Source organism: Electrona antarctica, assembly GCF_951216825.1.
Source record: "Electrona antarctica genome assembly, chromosome: 18".
Classification (NCBI taxonomy): Eukaryota; Metazoa; Chordata; class Actinopteri; order Myctophiformes; family Myctophidae; genus Electrona; species Electrona antarctica.
In genome coordinates, this window is record NC_136799.1 from 35,049,795 (window position 1) to 35,073,761 (window position 23,967).

Consider the following 23,967-nt stretch of genomic DNA (forward strand, 5'->3'; position numbering starts at 1 on the left):
CCCCAGCCATGTTGCTAGCATTAGCTTCCCCGCTTTCCTTGGACCCAGCAGAACCAAAGCTCAACTTGGCTTGGTTTTTGCCACCTCGTTTGGACATTCTTTTGTTATTCATCATCAGGTTGCTTAAATAAAACTGCTCACTTTTCCATTAGTCTGTTTTTTTTGTTAAATAGTTTGTAACAAGCTGCGGAGTTGAGAGACACACGTCCGTCTAGCTTGCCGCCATCTTGAAAAGCGGTTATTCATTTCTTAAGGGATAACGGTTATGGGTTGGCCATCTCTATAGTCCAAAGTTATATTCCGAATGAATGCTTTGGTCATGTAAACAATTGAGGAATAGGAATACTTGAATGAATGAATGAATTCTGAATACATTTTGTGCATGTAACTGAGGCCAAAGTGTGAAAAGTAGAAAAGACTACTTGTTTTTGCAGTGATAGATTAACAGAAGTGAGTGACTGTTCCAATATTTTTGCTAAATATCAGATGATTTGTCTGAGATATAATTTCAGCTCCATTACAAGAGACTTTATACACAATTGTTTTTGAAAGGTTCTTATTTCCAAGCTTATTACGGTGTATATATGAGCTACTCTCTTACACTTTCTAATTCATTACCAAGAGTGTTTGTGCTGGAGCTGTGCATAACGGTGTGTTATGATTATGAAATGTTTTATACTTTAATGTTGTACCTTTTAAGACTTCGATTTTATTTTTGAAGTTTTGGGGTTGCAAATATAGAGATGCCCGGTGTCATAGTACTGCCATAGATGACTGACGTTACACACAATTTAATTACACTGGGTAACCTTGTTTTTTAATTTATTAAACGGTGTGTCCTGTACTGATGACTGATTCCGCTACTGTTATTGTTCATCCAGACTGTTAATTTATATTCACTTCATATTCATTTTTTACTTTTATTCTTTGGAAAAGCAAGGTATAAGAAACATGTCCTGTTCATTTACTCTTATAAAGACCATTTAAAAGCTACAGTAAGCACAACAATACTGACATAACTTCAAAAGGAAGTCAGTAGTGTGCACATGCAACCAAACCTTCTTTCTTTAACCTTTATTTATTCAGGGAAGTCAGTTGAGAGCAAGCTCTCTTTTCCAATAACGCCCTGATTACAGTTCACATAACATACAATATAAAGTAAACACAAATACATTACAGGATAAGAAACAATTCAGAGTGAACAAGTACAGCTAGATCTCAAATGGATCCTTACAAGTCTTTTAAAACGTTCAAGTGAAATCAAGTTGTTCAGTTTTAAGATTGATTGTAGACAGTTCAGTTCCACATGTGAGGTGCTGTTTTACCCAATTCGGAATTCACAATGGGGACTTCTAACATAAGGTAGTTTTGGGAGCGGGTGTGATGTTGGCCAGTTTTGGGATGTACAGTTGGGTGCCACCGATATTGTCCCTTATCATTTGACCCATTTAGGCCTGACCTCAAAATTAAAAAAAAATCCTTCTAAATCCTCCAGTTTTCTGAAATAAATATTTTCACGATTTTTCAAAAATAGCAGACCTACAAGCTCGTAGCGCGCCACTCGGTGGCGCGCTATGAGCTTGTAGATCTGCTATTTTTCAATAGCTAAATTATAACATAATTTTTAAAACACCAAAAGGGGTTCCCGCCCAAAACTGTCCTTTTGCGCAGATCACGCAAACCTCAGCAAAAAGAAAAGGACAATATCGATGGCCTCCAACTGTAATAGGCTGCTAAGATATGTAGGCATTTTTTTAAGTAAGGCTTTACTTATAATAGGAGTCAGTCTCACGTTGCCTCCCACAATCTTCTAATGCTTCCGTCATACAGTATGGAGCAACCGAAGCTCTGAAAATGATCAGAGGATAAAGTGGATGTGATGCCTCCTCCCCACTTCTGTTTCGTCTTTACAGTCGCTCAAATTTAATATAAATCAATATAATCAAAGCATATCTTGCTGCTTATTAGAAATCGTTCTTAAATACAAATTTAAGATATTTTACGATATTCTTTGTGAACAGAAATGACAAAAATCTTCCGTTCTCAGATTTCGTGAGGTGTAGTAGTTCCAGATCTATATAGCATCCATTCAGAGATTGTGGAATAGTTGTCTGGCTCTGCAAGACTATAGGAGCCAGTTGACAGCAGGCCTCATTGTTAACACAATGTCGTTTGAGGTGTACAGAGAAACAGGACAGCGTGCTGCTAATGCTACAGTTTACATACAGTCTATAGCTCTCTCTCCTGAGGCATGCATGACAGAACTGGAGCAGAACCTAGAAATAGGCCATGCCGTTGCTCGATCAATATTGATTCATTTCACATTAACAATGTCTAGTTTAAATGTTTGTTAACAGTGTTCGGGAGCTTCCGTTCAGAATGGGCGAGTTGTGATGCAATGTCACAAGCAGATCTACAAGCTTGTACATCTGCTATTTTTGAAAAGCCAAAGTATAAAATGATGTGGTAAATACTAAATAACCGGATGCTTTCGGTGTTTTAATGGGTTAAGTTACCTACTCTGTTTCTTACAGTACTTAGAATATACACAGTATGCAAATGGTTTGAAGCTACTTGGTCCCTAACTCTAACCCACCCTTACAGTGCAGAAGTCTACAACAGTCCTTGTTATTGATTTTAGATGACGAAGGTGGAATCAAAACAAGGCAAAGGTCAGAGTACAGCACATGGGACATAATGGTCACGTGGAGGTCTTCCATGTACAATGTGTCTGCACTTTTACTGACCTTTATGTTGTATTATACACAACGGATTCCTTTTGGACCTAAACATGGTTGTAACTGAGGGTTGTTTTCAGTGTTAGCAGCTCTGTGCCTCTAGATATTCCCCTATCAATGTCCACTGTTAACCTATCTCATACCTATCTGATACCTTTTGCATTAGTGACAACTTATTTAAAGAAAGGCTAAGATTACAGTTAACGACATTATGTTACGATTAGATCAGATCAAACAAATTGAGTTAAACATTCCCTAAACCCACTCTGCATTTACTGAGCTCTAGCTGCCTGGCAAGGATACAGTTAACCTTGTCTTTTCTCCGAATGGTCTGTCCTGCTTTGCATGTTTAACTTTGCCTTATCGTCTGTCACTGAAGCGCTCAGCAGACTCAGTGTGGTTGTCAGTGTTCTTCACTTCATGTCCGGTCATGGTTGTCTTCCTAGACTCGCTGGGTCAGTGTGTGTCTGCGCTGTCCAAGCGCTTCGCCGCGGCAGAGTCCCTCAGAGACACCGTCAGCGTCAACTGTCTTCCTCACTCTCACAGAGACAAACGTGCAGATGTACGCCACAGGAAGGAACCCCACCACCATCAAGAGGTAATTTTGTTTAATCTGTGTGTGTGTGTGTGTGTGTGTGTGTGTGTGTGTGTGTGTGTGTGCGCGCGCGTGTGCGTGTGCGTGTGCGTGTGTGTGTGTGTGCGTGTGCGCGCGCTGTTGCGGGTTCATTTCGAGTATAGAGAGGAAACCCCAAAAAATGAATTAGACATTTTCTCATAGAACATCAAATATTTTGAATTTTTTAATACTGTACATACTGTACAGAACCCCAAGAGGGGTTCCCGTCCAGAAGGGTTATAACACCAAAAGGGGTTCCCGCCCAATGTCTATTGTAGCTCTGATCCATAGCTCTAATGCGTTGCATTTAGAGCTATGTTACTCTCAACTTCCGCCGCTCGCATGAATGCAGACCAGCCTCTCCTCTTTAGCGTAAATAAAAATAATGTTTTTGCTACTCACCAAAACAAAGGCGGGTTGTGTCATTAGAAAGCCTACTTTCCTTAGTGGACGCACTCTGAGCCCCCCACCACACGTATAAACTGTACTTTTTGGCCAAAAGGGGATTTTGTTTCCACCGGAAAAAAAAACTTTTAGTTACTCCACTGCGCCTTCTACCAATATTGCCCAGAGAATTGCCTCATAGAGAATATTTTTCCTCCGGTGGAAAAAATCCCTTTCTGGTAGGCTTTCTAATGACACAACCCGCCTTTGTTTCGGTGAGTAGCAAAAACTTTATTTTTATTTACGCTAAAGAGGAGAGGCTGGTCTGCATTCATGCGAGCGGCGGAAGTTGAGAGTAACATAGCTCTAAATGCAACGCATTAGAGCTATGGACCAGAGCTAGTCTATAGTATGGTTGTTCAGTAACAGTGTTAGTCCCTCTTTAGTAAACAGACAATACATTGCCAATTGCATCCAATCAGGAGAGAGTACCAATTTATCTGCTTCAATTTTGTCCGCTCATTTCTTTGTCACCAATTTCACTTGTTTATCCTATATCCTGTATACGTTCTCTCCTGACTGGATACAATTGGCATCCTGACCTGAAAATGCATGTTCTGTTTATTACAGAACTCGAGGACGGCGCCAGCCTATTTGGTGCCGGCCTACTCAGGGCCATGCATGCCATGAACGATGCAAGTCAGGGTATATTCTAAAAATGTTTTCTACATCCTGACAGTTTTCTGAAAAAGCTATGTTTCTATGTCAGTCGTTCTTCGATTTTTCAAAAATAGCAGATCTACAAGCTCGTAGCGCGCCACTCGGTGGCGCGCTATGAGCTTGTAGATCTGCTATTTTTCAATAGCTAAAGCATAATATAATGCTAACACCAAAAGGGTATGCACGATGACCTCCTCTCTCCTACTTCCCATATTGTACCTTCTGTTCTCAACGGTGGGAATTAGCTCAAAATGTTATGTACAAATTGTGCTTAAAATATACATCAAGCATTATTATTCATATTAATTCATTATTCAAATAAGAACAAATCTGGGGGTTTGATTAATTAAATGTAATTAATGTTTTCAATACACTGTACAATTATCAGTGAAATAAATAAATCAGCTGTTTATTCCACAAAATAATTGATTGATATTTATATTTATTTACAATTCTCCTGAGTCAAAAGTTCATGCACACACAGCCCTGGACTAATCAGTCACTGGACTCATTTGGAGAAGGGGCTATAGGGAGGGGGAGTTAAGAACTCAGAATCTCAGAAAGAGACTGTTGTTTAAAAACGGTATTGACAGAAAACAACAAAGCAGAGGGGAAAACGGCACAGTCAGCTGGGGTAGTGTGGGCGAGGCATCAAGGTGACTGCGGCCTCAGGACATACCTATATTGATGTTTGAGGGGCAGAAGACCGAGAGAGGGGCCTGCGTGGCCTTGGCCTTTATGGCTACATAAGGAAGCCACATTTATACTGTAGGCATATGAGGGATCATATAAACCTATTGTATTAACCAAATACTGTATTGTTATGTCTCACTGACAGCTGTTTGATTGTGCTGCGTTATATTTACTCTGAGTTTGGAAGTAAAGAAGAGTTGTGTTTAAGCTGTGTCATGGTCTGCTAATTCACAAACACGATATGTATATAGTTTTTTTCTCCCACTCAGCCACTTGTTAAACATGCCAAAATGAATTACAAAAGCAATAACATACTGTAGGGTAGGTTCCCTTAGAGTTTCCTTAGAGTAGGCCTATATTAGACTGGGCCCATATATGAACTAGAAATGCACTCTCTCGAGATGCCAACGTGCGCCTTGCACACAAGTAGGCACGCCATGAAGTGCGCTCACCACTGCTGGTACGACTGCTGCTCTGAGTCCTAAAGCTCTCTGCTGCTGTCTGGGTACGAGTGCTGCTCTGAGTCCCTATAGAGCTCTCTGTCTGGGTACGACTGCTGCTCTGAGTCCTAGAGCTCTCTGCTGTCTGTCTGAGTACGACTGCTGCTCTGAGTCCTAGAGCTCTCTGCTGTCTGGGTACGACTGCTGCTCTGAGTCCTAGAGCTCTCTGCTGTCTGGGTACGACTGCTGCTCTGAGTCCTAGAGCTCTCTGCTGTCTGGGTACGGCTGCTGCTCTGAGTCCTAGAGCTCTCTGCTGTCTGGGTATGACTGCTGCTCTGAGTCCTAGAGCTCTCTGCTGTCTGGGTACGACTGCTGCTCTGAGTCCTAGAGCTCTCTGCTGTCTGGGTACGGCTGCTGCTCTGAGTCCTAGAGCTCTCTGCTGTCTGGGTACGACTGCTGCTCTGAGTCCTAGAGCTCTCTGCTGTCTGGGTACGACTGCTGCTCTGAGTCCTAGAGCTCTCTGCTGTCTGGGTACGGCTGCTGCTCTGAGTCCTAGAGCTCTCTGCTGTCTGGGTATGACTGCTGCTCTGAGTCCTAGAGCTCTCTGCTGTCTGGGTACGACTGCTGCTCTGAGTCCTAGAGCTCTCTGCTGTCTGGGTACGGCTGCTGCTCTGAGTCCTAGAGCTCTCTGCTGTCTGGGTACGACTGCTGCTCTGAGTCCTAGAGCTCTCTGCTGTCTGGGTACGACTGCTGCTCTGAGTCCTAGAGCTCTCTGCTGTCTGGGTACGACTGCTGCTCTGAGTCCTAGAGCTCTCTGCTGTCTGGGTACGACTGCTGCTCTGAGTCCTAGAGCTTAGTTACGTCACCAAGAATGGTGGTCCCTTATTGGCTGTTGGAGGACACCGACATACATACCCCGACATACACATACATACATACTGTACCCCCTATACCAACCTTGAAACGTACTTTAGTTACGTCACCAAGAACAGTGGTCACCGACATACATACATACCCAGCCGATCGCAGTACTAAGAATAAATGTTAATAATGAATATGAAAAGAATATAACAATGACAGTCTGGAGGAACAATAACAGTAGCAGAAATATGCAGGACACACCGTCATAAATAAAATCGTTTAATACAGCCAATACGACAATACAATGCTGTGCCTGCCTCCAATTCCTTCCAAAATACCTGTACTGCAGTGTTAAAAGCACCTAATGAGATGCTTTTGAAACTGTGTTTGACTCCTAGTTTGACTTATTTTTGTCAACATGTAAAGGTCTGTGCCCATTATTCATCTGCTCGCTTCACTTGCAGAGTGGCATAGCTATATAAGGAAGTGACTACACCACACTCACATATGTAGGTGTATGAGGGATCCTATAAAACCATTAACCATATAGTTACGCTTAACCCTTGTTAAACATGAGACTTCCGGGGCAGCGCCATGTGAGGACATCACGTTTTGGTTGAGCTCCCTACCGGTATTGTGTTTTATGTAATTAAACAATCAGTTTGTCCACAAAAGTGCCACAGACGTGCTTGGGAATATTAACAGAGTCATTGAGGACATTTTCGCAAGTTTTGCCGTCGTTATAAAACTGCAGGCGACAATGAGCAAGAAGAATAAAGCTAGCCCTGATGTTGCTAATGCTACACCGGCCGGTGGACAAGAGGCTATCCTCCAGGCTATTGCAGATCTGAGGAAGGAACTTCTCGACAAAGGGGAGGCCCAGGTCGAGGGGATTAAGACCCAGGTCGACCATCTCCGGGCGGAAATTAAGCAGGCTAATGATAATGCCAACGCTAGGATCGAGGCCCTGGGCACACAGTTCATGCAAATGGAGGCTGCCGTCAGCGACCAGTCTGATAGGATCATCACCTTGGAACGAGATCTTGCGGCGGTTCTGAAAGAACTAGCAACCCATAAAGCCCGTTTGGAGGATGGTGAGGCTCGGTCCCGTCGATTTAATTTGCGTATTACTGGAATTAAAGAAAGGAGGGAGGATGGAAAACGTCCAACCGACTTTGTGTCTCAGTGCCTGAAAGACGCCTTCAACCTCTCCAAGCTACCCACCCTGGATATTGCCCATCGCACTTTACGCGCGAGGAGTGAGGAAGACGGCGCTCCACCGAGAGCATTCGTCGTCAGATGTCACTACTTCCAGGAGAGGGAAGAAATTCTGAAGAAATCCAGACAGGGGAACCGAGTGACCACCACGGATGGAGATGTTATCCACGTCCATCAAGATTTTACGCACGCCGTGGCCCAACAGCGCGCTAAATTTAATGAGGCACGGGGCTTGCTCAGGTCCTGTGAAGGGGTAAGGTTCGGGCTATGGTATCCTGCAGAATTAAAAATAACAACATCGGATGGCAAATGCACAAATTTCAAGGATCCTGCAAAGGCTAAAGACTTCATACAGAAGAATTTGCATCCAAAGAAATAGCGGCGGCGACGCGAGTGATTAATGGTTATCTGATGGCTTTGATGTAGCGTCTCTTCTTCATGGAGCGCCCAGCGGACTATAAACGGATTGGACTCAGCGGCCGGTTCGTAAGGATTTAAGTTTTATGGATACGCTATATTTACCCGGCAACTAAAGGTGTGTATCTTTGTGCCCGTTTTACTTTATTCCTTCTCTTTCCCCGGAATGAACGCCGTGGCACGGGTAGGCTGCACTCTATTTTTATTATTTGGGTTCTGATACTGACGGGACATTTGGACCGATCCGCTGTGTTCCTTATTTTATTTTTTTTCAATTTGTTTATGGACTGGGTTAACAATACTGTGTGTGAATATATATGTAGTATTATATATTTCACGGGGATTGCGCAGTGAAATTGGCAGCGTTTGGGGGGGGGGGGGTGTTTTATTTGTTTTCGGTAACATAAGGAAGAACATTCACATCCTCTCATTCTCTATTTTATTTCTATTATCTTGTCTGCTTTATCCCGTTGCTTCACGACGGTGTTATTTGTGTGCTGTGAGACGCTCACTTTGTATTATGTATGTTGTTGGGAGTGGGGTCGGTCGCGTCCATCTTGTGTGGACGCGGCCGGCCTCATCATAATTTATCATTGCATCTAGCAAATGTGGGAACACTGAATTGCTTCGAAGGCTGTGGTTCTTTTTTTTTTTTTTCTCTCATGTGAAATGTGATTGAGGTTAAACCAGACGGGACTGGCCGAGTCTGTGGACTCCCCATGATGTAAGTGGGGTTGGTTGCGTCCATTTTATATGGACGCGGCTGGCCTCATAATCTAATTTAATCTAATGTATTTACCGGAAATGGGGACACTGATTTGCTTTGTAGAATATAGTTTATTTTTCGTCTTGTGAATGAGGTGCAGAGCGGGTCGCGTTTATGCTGTGTGGGCTGGGCCAGCCCATATTATTATTGTTTATTATTACACCTCAACGTTTTATTTTGAAGGACGTTTCCCTATTCCTTTCACTTCCGGGGTCAGGCCAACGAGGCACTTTCCAAGAGGGTACTTCAGAGATTCTGTCAGAGATTTGGTCACAGTGTTGGGGTGCCCCCTACTGGAATATACGTCCTTATTTGCCATTATGCATGTGTGCATTGTGTTGGTGTGAGTGAGTTTGGGTGTGTGTGTGTGCGTGCGTGTAGGCATATAAATGTACCATTCAAAGTTGCTATTATTACTGTATGTATGTGTGGGTGTGTGCGTGTGCATGTGCATGTACATGTGCGTGTACGTGTGCATGTGTATTTGTACTTTTTTTTTTTTTTTTTTTTTTTTTTTTTTTTTGTGTGTGATGCACGCATGCAGATGGATATTCAGTGTTCCAATTTTAACGAGCATGTTTTTTCAGTTTATTATAATAGATAAAGACCGATTGTGGTCAGACTGGTTGGTATTATTTTTGTTTTAAGTATTACACGGCTCTGGTAGGGCTCAGCCCCACAGGGTAAGCTTTGAGTATGTTTTTGTCGAACGAGGACAGAGGAACAGGGGTTTTTGCAGTCTCTCATTGGGGGAGGGGCCGGCAGAGGGGTTTTTGGATGTTTTGTGTTATGTGTTTGTACTTTTGTTTTCCTTCATGTTTTTTGCTCATGTCTACAAGGTTGCATTGTTCTTGCAGAGAGTTACGGCTAACTAAATGGTACTGTACCTGTGCTGCTTCTGACCGGGAGGTCATTTTGTTATGTTTCCCACCCAGATATGGCTGTACTTAATTCTAATATATTTGGGGGGGCCAATACAAAATTTACAACATGGAACACTAGAGGGGTTAACCACCCAGTGAAACGCAGCAAAATATTTGCACATCTATCAAAATTGAAAACCGATATAGCCTTCCTGACTGAAACACATTTGCTTAATAAGAACCATAACATGCTGAAGAGGGGGGGCTTCTCCCAGATTTTCCACTCCAAATTTGATGCCAAGTTCCGCGGTACAGCCATTCTTATACATAGAGATGTGCAGTTTGTACAATCAAGGGTGATATCGGGCAGTGATGGCCGTTATATTATTGTGCAGGGACATCTGTTTAATATACCGGTGATACTGGCATGTGTTTACGCCCCCAACTGGGATAATGCTAAATTCTTCAGTGACGTGTTTTCTCTGCTGCCAGGCTTGAATAGCCACAACTTGGTACTAGGGGGAGATCTGAATGCGGTTCTATGTCCCCTGCTGGACAGATCCAGAACAACACCTGGAATATTGAGTAAATCAGCAGAGACAATTAAGGCTTTTCTCCAGACATATGGAGTGATTGACGCATGGAGGTATAAACACCCAGGGTCTAGGCAATATAGCTTCTTCTCTGCACCACATCAGTCTTACAGCAGGATTGATTATCTTCTCTTGGACAGGAGGCTTCTCCCTTTTCTAAAGTCAAGCGAGTGCGAGAGCATTGTTATTTCAGACCACGGTCCAGTCACTATGACATTGAGCTTTCCAAACAACGAACCCCCGCAACGAATATGGCGGCTGAACGCGCGTCTATTGTCAAATGAAGAGTTTGTTGTTTTTATCAACTCCCAAATTGATTTTTTCACGGAAACAAATGAACATCCAGACACAAGCCACTGTACCTTTTGGGAAGCGATGAAAGCATATTTGCGGGGCCAGATAATTGCCTTTAATTCCGGTTTGAACAAGAGGCGGTCTACACGCCTCAATGAATTGACATCTATATTAAAAGACCTTGACAATAGACACTCAGCCTCACCATCCACTGACTTATATAAGGAGAGAGTTACTTTGCAGACAGAGTTTGATATTTTATCTTCTGGGGTGGTGGAGGAGCTCCACCTTAGATCTCGCCAGGAGTTCTATGAACATGGTGAACGAGCCAGCAAATTGCTTTGCCACCAGCTAAGACAATCTGCTGAGGCCGGACTTATTGCTGAGATTGACACCTCAGATGGAATAACCACAGATCAAAAAGCCATAAACAACCAATTTAAGAAGTTTTATGAGGACCTCTACACCTCTGAGGGGTGTGAGGATGTACAGATGTCTCAGTTTTTTGATAACCTTGAATTACAGACCCTAAGTAATCAGGACAAGTCTGACCTTGATCGTAACTTGTCTGTTGCTGAAATTGATCGCGCCATTAAGGAGATGAAGGGTGGAAAGGCTCCAGGGCCAGATGGCTTCCCAATTGAGTTTTATAAAGCATTTGCTTCCAAGCTAATTCCTATCTTGAAATGTGTATATGCAGAGGCATTGGAACAGGAGTCACTTCCACCCACAATGACACAGGCCACAATCTCAGTTCTCCTCAAAAAGGGAAAAGACCCTCTGAAGTGTGAATCGTATCGGCCGGTCAGTTTACTCTGTTGTGACTATAAGATTTTAACTAGGGCCTTGGCTAGTAGATTGGAGTCGGTTATTCATACGGTGGTACATCCAGACCAAACAGGTTTTATTTTGGAGCGTCAACTCTTTGGTAACGTACGCAGGCTGTTCAATATCATTTACTCCCCAGATGCCCCGCCCACGGCGGAGGTCCTGTTATCGCTTGATGCTCAAAAGGCCTTTGATCGGATTGAATACAAATATCTCTTCACGACCTTGGAGAGGTTTGGGTTCGGGCCCACTTTCCTAACCTGGATCAAGGTTTTGTATGCTTCACCACAGGCCTCGGTTCGCACCAATAAGATGATCTCCAACTATTTTCAAATAGGGAGGGGCACCAGACAGGGTTGTGGACTGAGCCCTCTACTGTTCGATCTCGCCATTGAACCATTGGCGGTCGCTCTGAGGGGCGACTTAGACCTCACCGGTATTGCTAGGGGCGGCCAAATGCATAAACTATCACTTTATGCAGACGATCTGATCCTGTATTTGTCTGACCCTCATATTTCCATTCCGAAAGCATTAGATATTATCTCAAAATTTGGCAGGTTCTCAGGCTACAAAATCAACCTCTCTAAGAGTTTGTTATTCCCTGCTAATGAGTTAGCTCGGAAGATGTCGTTCGGGTCATATCCACTAAAGGTAGTTTCTGATTCTTTCACATACCTGGGAGTGACTGTGACGCGTAGATATGGGGACTTATTCAAGTCGAACTTTAGGCCAGCCCTGGAAAAGGCTAAACAGGACCTTGTTCGTTGGTCAACATTGCCTATATCACTGGCCGGCAGGGTTAACTCAGTTAAGATGACAATTATGCCTAGGTTCCTATTTTTATTTCAAACTGTGCCTGTTTTTATCCCAAAATCCTTCTTTAAAGAGCTAGACAAATCCATCTCAGCCTTTATTTGGAATAAGACCACCCCGCGTATTAGAAAGGCATTTTTGGAAAGACAGAAGGAGGATGGAGGATTAGCACTTCCAAATTTTCTACAATACTATTGGGCGGCGAATATTCATAAGTTGTCATATTGGATGGCTGCGTTATATGGGGGAGGGGGAATGGTATGGGTTGACATGGAGCAACACTCCACTCACCCTGTGTCACTATCCTCACTGATTTGTGCTCCACTTCCACTCAGCAAAAAACGGCTTACAAATAACCCTTTGGTGAGTGGCTCACTCCGTATATGGGCGCAGTTTAGGACACACTTTAAGTATAAAGAAGCCTCATCTTGTCTCCCACTAGTGTCTAATGCGCTTTTTCCACCTTCACTTATGGATACAGCATTTCAATTATGGGCCAGGAAGGGGTTAAAACGGGTGAAGGATATGTTTAAAGAAGGGTCGTTTATGACCTTTGAACAGTTGAGAGAGGAATACGACATTCCTCGCTCACATTTTTTCAGGTACTTACAAGCACGGGATTTTGCCAAGAAATATGTCGCTTCATTTCCTCTACTTCGGGCAGATAGATGGCTTGACGAGTGGCTGGAGGGAGACCCACACCAGAAGGGAATGGTGAGCATGATATATAGCGATATTCAAGAGATGGCATCCCCGTCTCTGGAACGTATTAGGGAGTCATGGTGTAATGATATGGGACTTGAGATCCCGGACAATTCTTGGCAAATGGCAATTAAAAGAATTCATTCTTCTTCTGTCTGCATCAGACATGGGCTACTTCAGTTCAAAGTGCTCCATAGGTTACACTTCTCCAAGAGCAGACTTGCTGAGATTTATCCAGATGTAGATCCGATTTGCTCCAGATGCCACCAGGCTCCAGCCACTCTCTGTCATATGTTCTGGTCGTGCCCATCATTATCACAATTCTGGCTTTCTGTTTTTGAGACCTTCTCTTACATCTGTGACAAAGAGATCAGTCCTAACCCCTTCATTGCTGTGTTTGGGGTGGTCCCTGGTGAAATGACGGCATCAGTCGTCCAATCCGACGCCATAGCCTTCTCCTCCCTATTGGCCCGACGCCTTATTCTGTTCAATTGGAAATCAGCTATTCCCCCATCACATCGACGCTGGGTCGGGGATGTGATGGCACACCTAAAACTCGAGAAGCTCAAATATTCCACCAGGGGCTCCGCCCAGAAATTCTATAAGGTCTGGCAGCCATTTTTGGACTATTTTAAGCAAAAATTCCCGGCTGAGGATGTTCAGGTGTAGGACAGCTGTCTAATAGTTAAATTCTTGTATGGCAGGTGACGATCTGTTTGAGAACATTGTAATGTAATGCAATATGATATAACCTTTATATTTTTATCTTACGTTATTGTGTGTCTGTTTTGGTCCTGTATTTCAGTCTTTTTTATTTACTTATTTTCCCAAGGCGTTCTTAATGTATTGTATGCTTATGTGTAGTCTAGTGGTGTATATATGTATGTTGCTATGTCTTGTTGTGTGTAAAAAAAACCAATAAAAACAATTTAATAATAATAACCCTTGTTAAACATGCCAAAATGAATTACAAAAGCAATAACATACTGTAGGTTCACAAGTATCCTTAGAGTACGCCTATATATTAGACTGAATAACCCCAAGCCTCAAAGTCTTTCCCCAAACACTCAAATGCAGGCTTTGGGCCAAAGGTAAGGCTGCAAACCTGGTCACCTCGTTTATGCCCTCCTCTTAAAGGGGTATGGTTTGAATTCACAGTGAAACATGCTTTAATAATCCTCTATCCAGGTATCCAATGGTAAAGTCCCCACCTCCATACTAAAGAGGCCAAGTCCCAGCTGTGGTTCTGACCCAGAACCCACCCACAGACGGAAAGGCGAGCGACGGGTTCGATTCAGGGAACCTGAGACCACTGTACATGGTGAGCATGCGGAAATCTGCATTTGACAAAAACCATAGCAGCTTGTAGACCGATTATTTGAACTATTTTAATAGTAAAAAATGGCAAAAACGTTTGGTGGAATATGCCTGTATGATTTGGATCACCCCCTAGAGTAGAACCCGAGAAAATGTATACAATAATATACAATCCTTACGAGGCAGTTTCTTACACAGTTGAATTAACACTATTTTACAGTAGCAAATAGCTGTTTAACGATTTTGCAAAGCACTGGTTTACAGTGTAACAGTGTAACAGTGTAACAGTTAACATAAAGTACAAAACTAGTATTCACACTAGTCTGATATGGACATAAGCTAAATATTTAACTGCACTCATACAGTAACGAAATTAATTTGAGTTTGATAGTAAATGAGATCCACCTTTAGGGGGTCTATAGCTGCCTTGCACTTAGCAGTAAAACGAACAAGCCACATCAAAAAAGACAGAGAGATTGCATCATAAACTTTTGTCCTTTGGGGATACTGTGTAGCCTGTAGCAGTTAATGTATAAGGCCGGACTGATAGTACAAACATGGACATTTGATTTATTCTCTGTGGTTAATTATGCATGGAAATGAGACTGCATGGAGTCTGTTTATGCAAGATGCAGCCTTTATGAAGGATGCTCAGCAGCCAGTTGTATACCGCATGCTGTGCATCAGAGTGTCTGTCTGTCTGTCTGTCTGTCTGTCTGTCTGTCTGTCTGTCTGTCTGTCTGTCTGTCTGTCTGTCTGTCTGTCTGTCTGTCTGTCTGCCTGCCTGCCTGCCTGCCTGCCTGCCTGCCTTTCTGTCTACCTTTCTGTCTACCTACTTACCTACTTACCTACCTACCTACCTACCTACCTACCTACCTACCTACCTACCTACCTACCTACCTACCTACCTACCTACCTACCTACCTACCTACCTACCTGCCTGCCTGCCTGCCTGCCTGCCTGCCTGCCTGCCTGCCTGCCTGCCTGCCTACCTACCTACCTACCTACCTACCTACCTGCCTGCCTACCTGCCTGCCTGCCTGCCTGCCTGCCTGCCTACCTACCTACCTGCCTGCCTGCCTGCCTGCCTGCCTGCCTGCCTGCCTGCCTGCCTGCCTGCCTGCTGATCATGGCTGGTCTGCTGTTGACTGACTGGCCTTTCTTTTGTTGGCTTTACAGAAATTCCATACTATGACTGTTTAGGTGGTAAGTTTGTCTACAAACATGTTAAAAACTCACTAACTTCTGCATGAAGTGTCAGCCGCACTGATTTCCCCCGTCCATCCATTTACAGAAACATTTGTCATTCTGTGTGGTGAATTGTTCTTACCCGACAGCATGGATTTTGTGTTTACAGTATTCTGTTAGTACACAGATTGTATGGCATCACTTCCCATATTAACAATGGGTACACACAGTGGTGGACAAAGGGTAACAAGACAACTCACCCCTTTTCTGTTTTCCTCCCGGAATTTTCCCCAGTGAGGGGTGGGAGAGGCTGGACAGCAGACGGCTGGACTTTGAATTTCTCTAACTATAAACTTTCACGACAGCAGACAGCCTAAGTACAAATATAATTTATGTAAAGGCTACTACAGTGAAGTCGGTTCACAGAAGTTGTTGTGGGCTATGTGGGGATTATCTGACGAGGTACCATTTGAGTGGGCAAAACCTTACATATACTAAATAATACTAAATTGTTTATAGGGTCAATATAAGTAAAATAATATAGCCTTTCCACAGGAGTATCTTTTTATATTTTTCCAAAAAGAATACAAACCGCCAATAGCATATTACAAAGTTATCCCCCTCACTGGGGAAAATTCCGGGAGGAAAAACGGGCAAGCACCGGGGTGAGTTGTCCAGTATTCGGACAAAGTACTCAACCCCAGTACTTGAGTCAAAGTATAGACACTCCTGGTCAAATACGGTATTGCTCAACTACAAGTGAAAGTTGATTGTCACATTTGTACTTGAGTTGTATTTTTATACGTTTTGGTCCAGTTGGTCACTTCCTAGAAATATAGTGGAGTTAAAAATACAATATTTGTCTTTGAAATGTAGTGGAGTGAAAGTCTTTTACGACTTTCACTAAAACTTAAAAGCAGTACTGTCCACCACTGGTAACAGGTAAACCTCTGCAACTTACAAAGTGCTTACTAAATGCCGATTTACAAATCAAACCTGCAAATGAAAAATAGATGCCTCCTGTTGCAGCCTACGAGACCACGCCGGCCCGGCCCCACCTCGCTCTATTCACCTGCCTCTTCCTGCTGATGTCATTCCTGGGCGTGGCCATGTACTGCACGGACCGCCGACGCCCACAGCGAATGTGCGAGGAGCTGGAGGCCTCGCTGGCCGTGTACCTGCTGCACATGAAACAGGCTCTGTGGGGATGCTGGATATGGCTGACCATGCAATGACTGAGACCGACCACAGGGGGAGACATGGAGCATTATAAATCTCTTCAGACTCTATCCTTGAAGGTGTCCTGACTGGCCTACAAACACCTCCTCAGCCATTCAGCAGCTGCTGCTGTGGTGTTGAGAGCAACTGCTCTCATAATGCTATGAGGATAAATGCATAATCCCAGAAATATGTAGCTTCCATGCCTGTATGTATATGTACTTAGGTGGTGGGTAAGCCACGTTTGTTCCAAGTTCATGACATTTTGCACATTATGCAATGTGGATGTTACCATTGTGTTCACCAAATGACAAAAAAAACATTTGATTTCTTTATTTTTGTATTTCTTGACACTAGCCTATTGTATGTGAGTGAATGTTTCCATGGAATGCAAATATTTATTTTTATCACACATCTTCATTCATTAACTTCATTAAATGTGTACGTCACATTTGACACAGAACTGAATCAAACTGAATGCTGTATATATGGTACAGTACACTAAGGACTATCACAATATTCAGCCTTGTAATTGTACATAAATGAATGTAGAGATATGACTGGCTTTGAATTGGCACCAAACACATTCAAGATGGGGCTCAAATGTGAAAACTTTTGTTCCAAGAGATATGGACACATCACCAAGCCAGATTGAATGACTAAATGGCAAAAAAAGAGAGAGAAAGTGTTACATAGTAGTCCATGGTACATCTGGCCATGAATACTGTACGTATAATGTAAAATCCTGAGTGTTGATTAACTTCCATTTGTACACTGAGTTACAATTAATGAACACTCTAGATTTGACTGAGTAATGATAAATTCCTAGTTGGTCTAAGGAGAAACTCTTCAGCACAATAATATGAATTCTCTCTCCTTATTCTCTCTCCTTATTGTCTATGCTCAAGGTGAATGAATGCTAATGCTTTTGACAGTTCCTCTTTATAACTGCTTTAAATGCCACAAATGATAACCTTAAATGTTATTTATTCTTCTATACTGTATATGTGCATCAAGCAAAAATACCCATCTTTTCATTATTTACATTTTTTTTAAGGTTTTTTGTTACCTATTACATTTCTATTTCTAAGGTTTTTCAATATTCCGGTTTTAATCTTGATGTCAAATGCTCATCAAGCTTTAGACAATTTGGTGGTCGCGTATGAAATGTTTTATGATAAAGAAAGAAAGAAGTAGCATATGCTTTTTGTGGAAGTTTATTGGAATGAGGCCAAACACGGAAAACATATACGGAACCAGTTTTCTAGTTCCTTTGCATATAGTTTGTCACAAATACAATTCTGATAGCCAAGCTACCAAACAAAAAAATGTTCAGTGTGGAAGCACATTACCATGGTCCTATCTGCTTTTCATATCCCCCTCTGGTCATTCATTTGTATCACCAGTGGGGATATGTTTTATCCCTGCTTCTGGTCTAACTGAATTATACATACCGGTATATACATTTCCATTTGGGAAATGTAGTCTCTTATGTTTCATATTTATCAAAATGGGTCATAATTTGCCTTTTTTTAAATTAAATGAAGAAAATTTTAAATACAAAAATAGCTGAATTAGTAGGTCTACACGTTTACAACGCATTGCAATGCAAATAGCTGTGAGCTTGTAGATTTATTTGTCGTACAAAGATGTATATAGGGCTTAAGTTGTTAAGAAAATGTGTCCCATCTGTTTTTTTCTTTTCCAAATCGAACCCTTAATAATGGTGCATGGCACACAGACCTCTCAGTTTCAGCAATAATGCCTACTTTCCAATAAAACATAATTCTTTATATAAAAGGTTTCACAGAACACAAAGGGAGTTTGCCATCAGAATTTTCAATTTTGGTGGTCAGAACAAAATAGGATCAGAATACTTTGAGGGCTTTCTTTGCACTGTCAGACTGAATTGTCATTAGCAATAAACCAATATCCAGACAAACCATGGCCTGTAGGCACAAGTTAGATTACCTGCATTTCACAGCTGTCAAAACATTTTGACACTTTGAAAGAAGTGCCTTTCTGGAGGGTTTTCTTATCGCTAATTTTTACATCATACGACCGTATCGCTCAGCAAAAATAAACGATTTTCAACTGAAAAACATAACGCAACGTGCCGCATATTTCATGATGCAACATTTGCATCGCGTTTGTCAGTTGCAAATGTTGTTCTTGGCGAGAGACACAGCCATACGACAAAGTATAAATTAGGCTTCAGTTACTACATTTTTTATGATTTGAATTGTTTTGAATAAAACTGTCATTGCATACCAAAGTCGATGAGGCAGTGTCTTGCTTTCTTCGTCAATCAGCATGGTAGTGTGTGAGGTGTGTGTTACAGGGGAATGGATGGAAGATACATGCAGGTATTATACAGTATGTGTATCACAAGGATACCGGAGAACTCGCCAGTTTTCCAACTCGCCGCATCCAAAAGTCTTCATCAATGTCTTCATCGTTATGCTAACATGCTGTCTTCATCAGTGTAGTATGTCAAACCCACAGATATTATAGTTCATTTATAAAGTTCAAATTATTTTGTGCAATTAAATGGTCAGCTAGATAATGATAAAAAAGGTGGGTATGTGAATACCAATGATAGTACCAATGGTATTTCAGGATATTGTTTACTAATGAATTACATTGTTTCGGTACTTTGGTGTTTAAACTTAGCATTCCTACTCGATAAGCCCCTTTGGGTTTTTTTTGGCACTTCCAGCACATCATGTATGTAACTAATCTTGTTTCTTATTGAAATATTTGCTTTCTGTATTTTTTTATTTTACCATATTGTTATTATGTACATATGTGCAAATAAACTTAACAAACTAAATCTAGTGTAAACTCTAAACAACTATCCTCTCTCTCTCAATTCAATGCAATTTAAATGAAGGTGAAGTAAAACAAAAATGCACTAAACCGCGGTGAGTTGGAAAACTGGCGATGGAGTTCTCCGGATACCTACAGTTGGAGGCCATCGATATTGTCCTTTTCTTTTTGCTGAGGTTTGCGTGATCTGCGCAAAAGGACAGTTAACCCATTTTGGGCGGGAACCCCTTTTGGTGTTTTAAACATTATGTTATAATTTAGCTATTGAAAAATAGCAGATCTACAAGCTCATAGCGCGCCACCGAGTGGCGCGCTACGAGCTTGTAGGTCTGCTATTTAAAAAAAATCTTTATAATATTTATTTCAGAAAACTGGAGGATTTAGAAGGATTTTTTTAAATTTTGAGGTCAGGCCTAAATGGGTCAAATGATGAGGGACAATATCGGTGGCACCCAACTGTATCACAATACACAGTACTGGTGTGTATCCTACAGTATAAAGTACACAGTAAGAGAAGCCCTGATTTGATCACACTAAAGCATTTCGGAGTAGACTTTCAATATATTAAAGTAATTCCAATACCTGTTTCTCAACATTATAAAAATCAGTATTAATACCACTGAGGAAGCACACATTATACGATGCTGCAGCATGCAGAGAACTCACCATTCATCATGTTGTAGTGCCTGCCAGACAAGCCTCTATCAACAAACATGTGGTGTTCTACCAAAAAAGAAAAGAAAGCATACCATAACATCTACAAAACCCACCCTATTAATTTGCCATGCATTTAGTCCGTGCAAAAAAAAACATACATAAAAACAACACGAGCCATTTTAAGCATCCTTGTTCATCGAGTCTGAGTGAATCGTGTTGCTAAATAGGGAATCTGCTCATGGGTTGCAAAATCAAAACAAAAACAAGACCCCCCTCCTCCCACTGCTGAGCATTCATCCCTATTAAATGCCTGTGGACTATCTTAGCTCAATTATAACATATATATATATATAAATTAAATCATGGACAACTCCTATGAATCTCTAAATGCACAAAGTGGAAAAATAAGCGCTGAGAAACAGAATGACTTGCGTCACCCACTTGAGATTGACTGCCAGTGGTAGCATATTCATCTGCAAATCAATTATCTTTTTAAACGAAAGCATGAAGCATTTCCCTTCTATTTATAGTCAATGGGAACAATAAAGACAATCGATCTGATTGTCTTGACAGGCAAACAGGTCTGGCAAACACGAGAAGTATGTGTGTGTGTGTGTGTGTGTGTGTGTGTGTGTGTGTGTGTGTGTGTGTGTGTGTGTGTGTGTGTGTGTGTGTGTCTGAGTGAGTGAGTGAACGTCTTCTGGGTTCTAGAGCAGACCAGTCTTGAGGTCTACATCAGATCTACGGTGTGAAGAGCGCCCCAGCAGCAGGTCCTTCTCATGGATCAAGCTGTCCAACAGGTCCTCCTGTCTGTAGTTGTGGTAGACCTTCAGGAAGGCCATCACTGCTATCCCCAACCAGGTGAGCCAGGCAGCCCACAGGCCAAACTGCAAAGATCCAGGAAAAGAGCAGGTCAGCCTTTTGTCGTCATACAATCGGAAATCTCTGCCTATCAATAGACCTGGGGAATTCTAAATGCCAGGTATTTGCTAGACCGCGGCAAAGCAAAGCAAAGTCACTATATTTACCCAGGGTATCTGGGCTAAGCTCAAGAACTTGTTTCCAGCCAGGCCCTGCTCATAGAACATTTCATGGTAGTGGTTCAATGCCTTGCTCAAGGGCACTTCAGCGGTGGTAATTTTAACGTGTCGGACCACTGATTCGAACTGGCGACCTTCCGGTATCAAGACCGCTCCGCAATCCGTTCGGCCACCGCTGCCAAACCTATGCCTACTGCTTTGAAAACCCGTCATGTCACCAAATCAAATATGAAGACATTGGATTGGGAATTATCTCCCAGCAGACCGGGAAATGTCGATTAAAAAGCTAATTATCACACACCACCAGAGAGCAGTCAGTGCTAAAATAGATGGCCGCAAGGAGGGGGAGTGCTTGTTTTGTTTCACAAATATAGAGTCTGAGCCAGTGGTTCCCAAACTGGGGGTCGTGACCACAGGGCGGTCCCCAAATTGTTTTGGGGGGTCCCCAGATGATTATATGTGCAACGTTGTTTTCTCACTCAACAGTAAACAAAGCAACATACAGTATGAGAGTATAAGAGTATCCATTCTGCACATTTCTAAAGTTACAATTTAATGACCTTTAAGACTTTTTAGTACCAAATTGGCCAATATGTACGTACCGGTAAGAAAGAGGGAAACATGAAAATAGCCGATCTAGAAGCTCACAATGCCTCGCGGATATTTTCACAATGTTTATCTGTGGAACTGACTCAACTGAGCCAAACTAAATGTAATGTTAATTTAACTCATCAAAGGGTGTATAAATGGGAGGCCTGGGGCGCTGGCGTATCGGTCCAGGCCCCTAAGTAGCCTGACAGCATGTCAAGGCACGTTCCAGTCCCACTCTCAATGACCTTTGCTGCGTTTTTTGTATTTTATCTCTGTAATCAGAGTTTTGTGTCCTGTATAAATCTACACAACTATAGTCTCACCTGAGCTATAGCAAACTGGTCATAGAAGGCAGAGTTGTTCAATCCCAGCTCCAGATCGGTGTCCTGAAGGTCCTCACAACTATCAAAAGAGAGACGGGAGTTTAGGAGGAAGTCCAAAAACAAATATATGAATCCAAGAATACATTTGATTGATTGATTGATTGATTGATTGATTGATTGATTGATTGATTGACATGCTTCCCTCTCACCTGCTGGGCATACTGCCACCCTCTGTGATGGCATCACACCACAGGTTGAAGCCCACACTGATGATGGTGCTGGACAGGAAGACAGTGACGACCACCACAGAGCTGATGACCAGGTTCAGGAAGGCATTGAAGGCGGAGCTGCATGTGTGAAGAATCAAATACAACCACAACATTAACATCTAGTATGGGGGGAACACTGTGACAATAATGTTGAATAGTGTTTAATGTTGTTGTAACATATATCTGATTAAAAACGAAATAATAATAATAATAATATGATAGGCCTATACATATGCTGCCGCCTATTTAAGTGCACAAAAATGGTCCTGCCTGTCCTGAAGCTGTTGGTGCACAACAATTACACAACATTAACATAGTCTGAATGAATGAATGATGCATATTTATGATCTAGCTTTTCTAGTTGAAAAGGCCTGGTACAGGCTATGTGAAAAATGGCTAATACAACAACACATGAGCAGAATTTAATTCCATCAGAACACGAACAGTGCGCAACATGGGTGGGGGATGGATGGACATAAAACATAGCATTCGCACGCCTTAGCTCTGGTCCATAGCCTCACTGCTCTTGCTGCCGTTGCATCTAAATGCAATGGACCAGAGCTACGCACCGTCGCACGCCATATACATTCGCCCGAGTGCAGCCTATGAAATATAATCAAACACCCTGACAGTGCCGTGGAACAACCACAAGTGAATGGTCACTCACTCGTCGTGTCCTTTGCATAGAAAGAACAACAGTCTCCACGCCTGCACTGCGGACAGGATAAGAGATGCTATCCCGACAAAAGTGATGAAACTGCAGGAGGACTCGGGTCCCCACTCCTCCACGATGAACCGCTGCTTCGACACAGTGATGTTCTCATTCTGCCACATGCCACGAGTGAAGAGCAAACATTTACCCCCAAAGTCCTCTGTATTTTCGGATAGAGGCACTACGGCAATAAAGCCAAACACAAAGGCTAAAAAATAAAGAATACATTGCGCAAATATTAAATTATCGAGGGCCATTTTTCTTTGTCGGTCTTCTGCGTCCCGAAGCATCAGCGGCTGCGCAGTGGGAACCCCACGGAGCAGGAGCGTAGGCGCACTGGCGCAGCATCCGATGAGCTCTGCTTTAAATTCATTATATTTACCTTTATCAACATCCTGAATATAAACATGTACCTTTATCAACATCCTATAAACATTTAGGCCTACCTTTGATTAGGTTCACATCTGTAGGATATAGTATGTTATTCTGAATCTGAACTAGCCAGCAACAACTGACAGCCATAATTGTAATAATAATAATAATAATGTATAATTGTAATAATAATAATAATAATGTATAATTGTAATAATTGCAAAAATAAAAAGATATAGCCCATTTCAGATGCCCTAGCAGTGCACACCGCAGAGGGGGCAGCCCCGGCCCCCTTGTTATATTAAATATATAGACTTATGCTCGAATATGTATAGTTGTTCCGTGTGGCCATGACATCACCCACTCACTCACACACACACACACACACACACACACACACACACTCACTCAATCATTCAAATTTGTCTGTGACTAATCCCCTCTGTCTCTCCTCCCCACTCACTGACACACCCAGGCTGGCACACCTGCAGCAGATTCCCCAATT

The 23,967-nt window shown here is 42.4% G+C and overlaps 2 protein-coding genes across 6 annotated transcripts in view; one reads left to right on the forward strand and one right to left on the reverse strand.

The window, feature by feature from the left end:
* The window catches only part of cUnh14orf180 (chromosome Un C14orf180 homolog), a 239,284-nt gene extending 220,109 nt beyond the window's left edge, over positions 1-19,175 (forward strand). For 4 of the 5 annotated variants that reach the window (XM_079529052.1, XM_079529054.1, XM_079529053.1 and 1 more), the window contains 4 exons: positions 3,185-3,336; positions 14,135-14,267; positions 15,443-15,469; positions 16,481-19,175. In XM_079529052.1, the coding sequence (XP_079385178.1) occupies positions 3,185-3,336; positions 14,135-14,267; positions 15,443-15,469; positions 16,481-16,686 (518 nt within the window). In that variant the 3' untranslated portion in view covers positions 16,687-19,175. The remainder of the gene's footprint in view (positions 1-3,184; positions 3,337-14,134; positions 14,268-15,442; positions 15,470-16,480) is intronic. The other variant, XM_079529056.1, reaches the window with a different exon arrangement.
* A 1,687-nt stretch (positions 19,176-20,862) lies between these two features.
* On the reverse strand, positions 20,863-23,360 carry tmem179ab (transmembrane protein 179a-B; the record flags this gene model as incomplete). The annotated part of the gene is made up of 4 exons (XM_079527503.1): positions 23,046-23,360; positions 22,319-22,456; positions 22,110-22,188; positions 20,863-21,042 (listed from the first exon to the last, which is right to left on the reverse strand). The coding sequence occupies exons 1-4, from the start codon at positions 23,345-23,347 to the stop codon at positions 20,863-20,865; spliced, it is 699 nt and encodes a 232-aa protein (XP_079383629.1). The 5' UTR covers positions 23,348-23,360.
* Between the last annotated feature and the right edge of the window lie 607 nt (positions 23,361-23,967).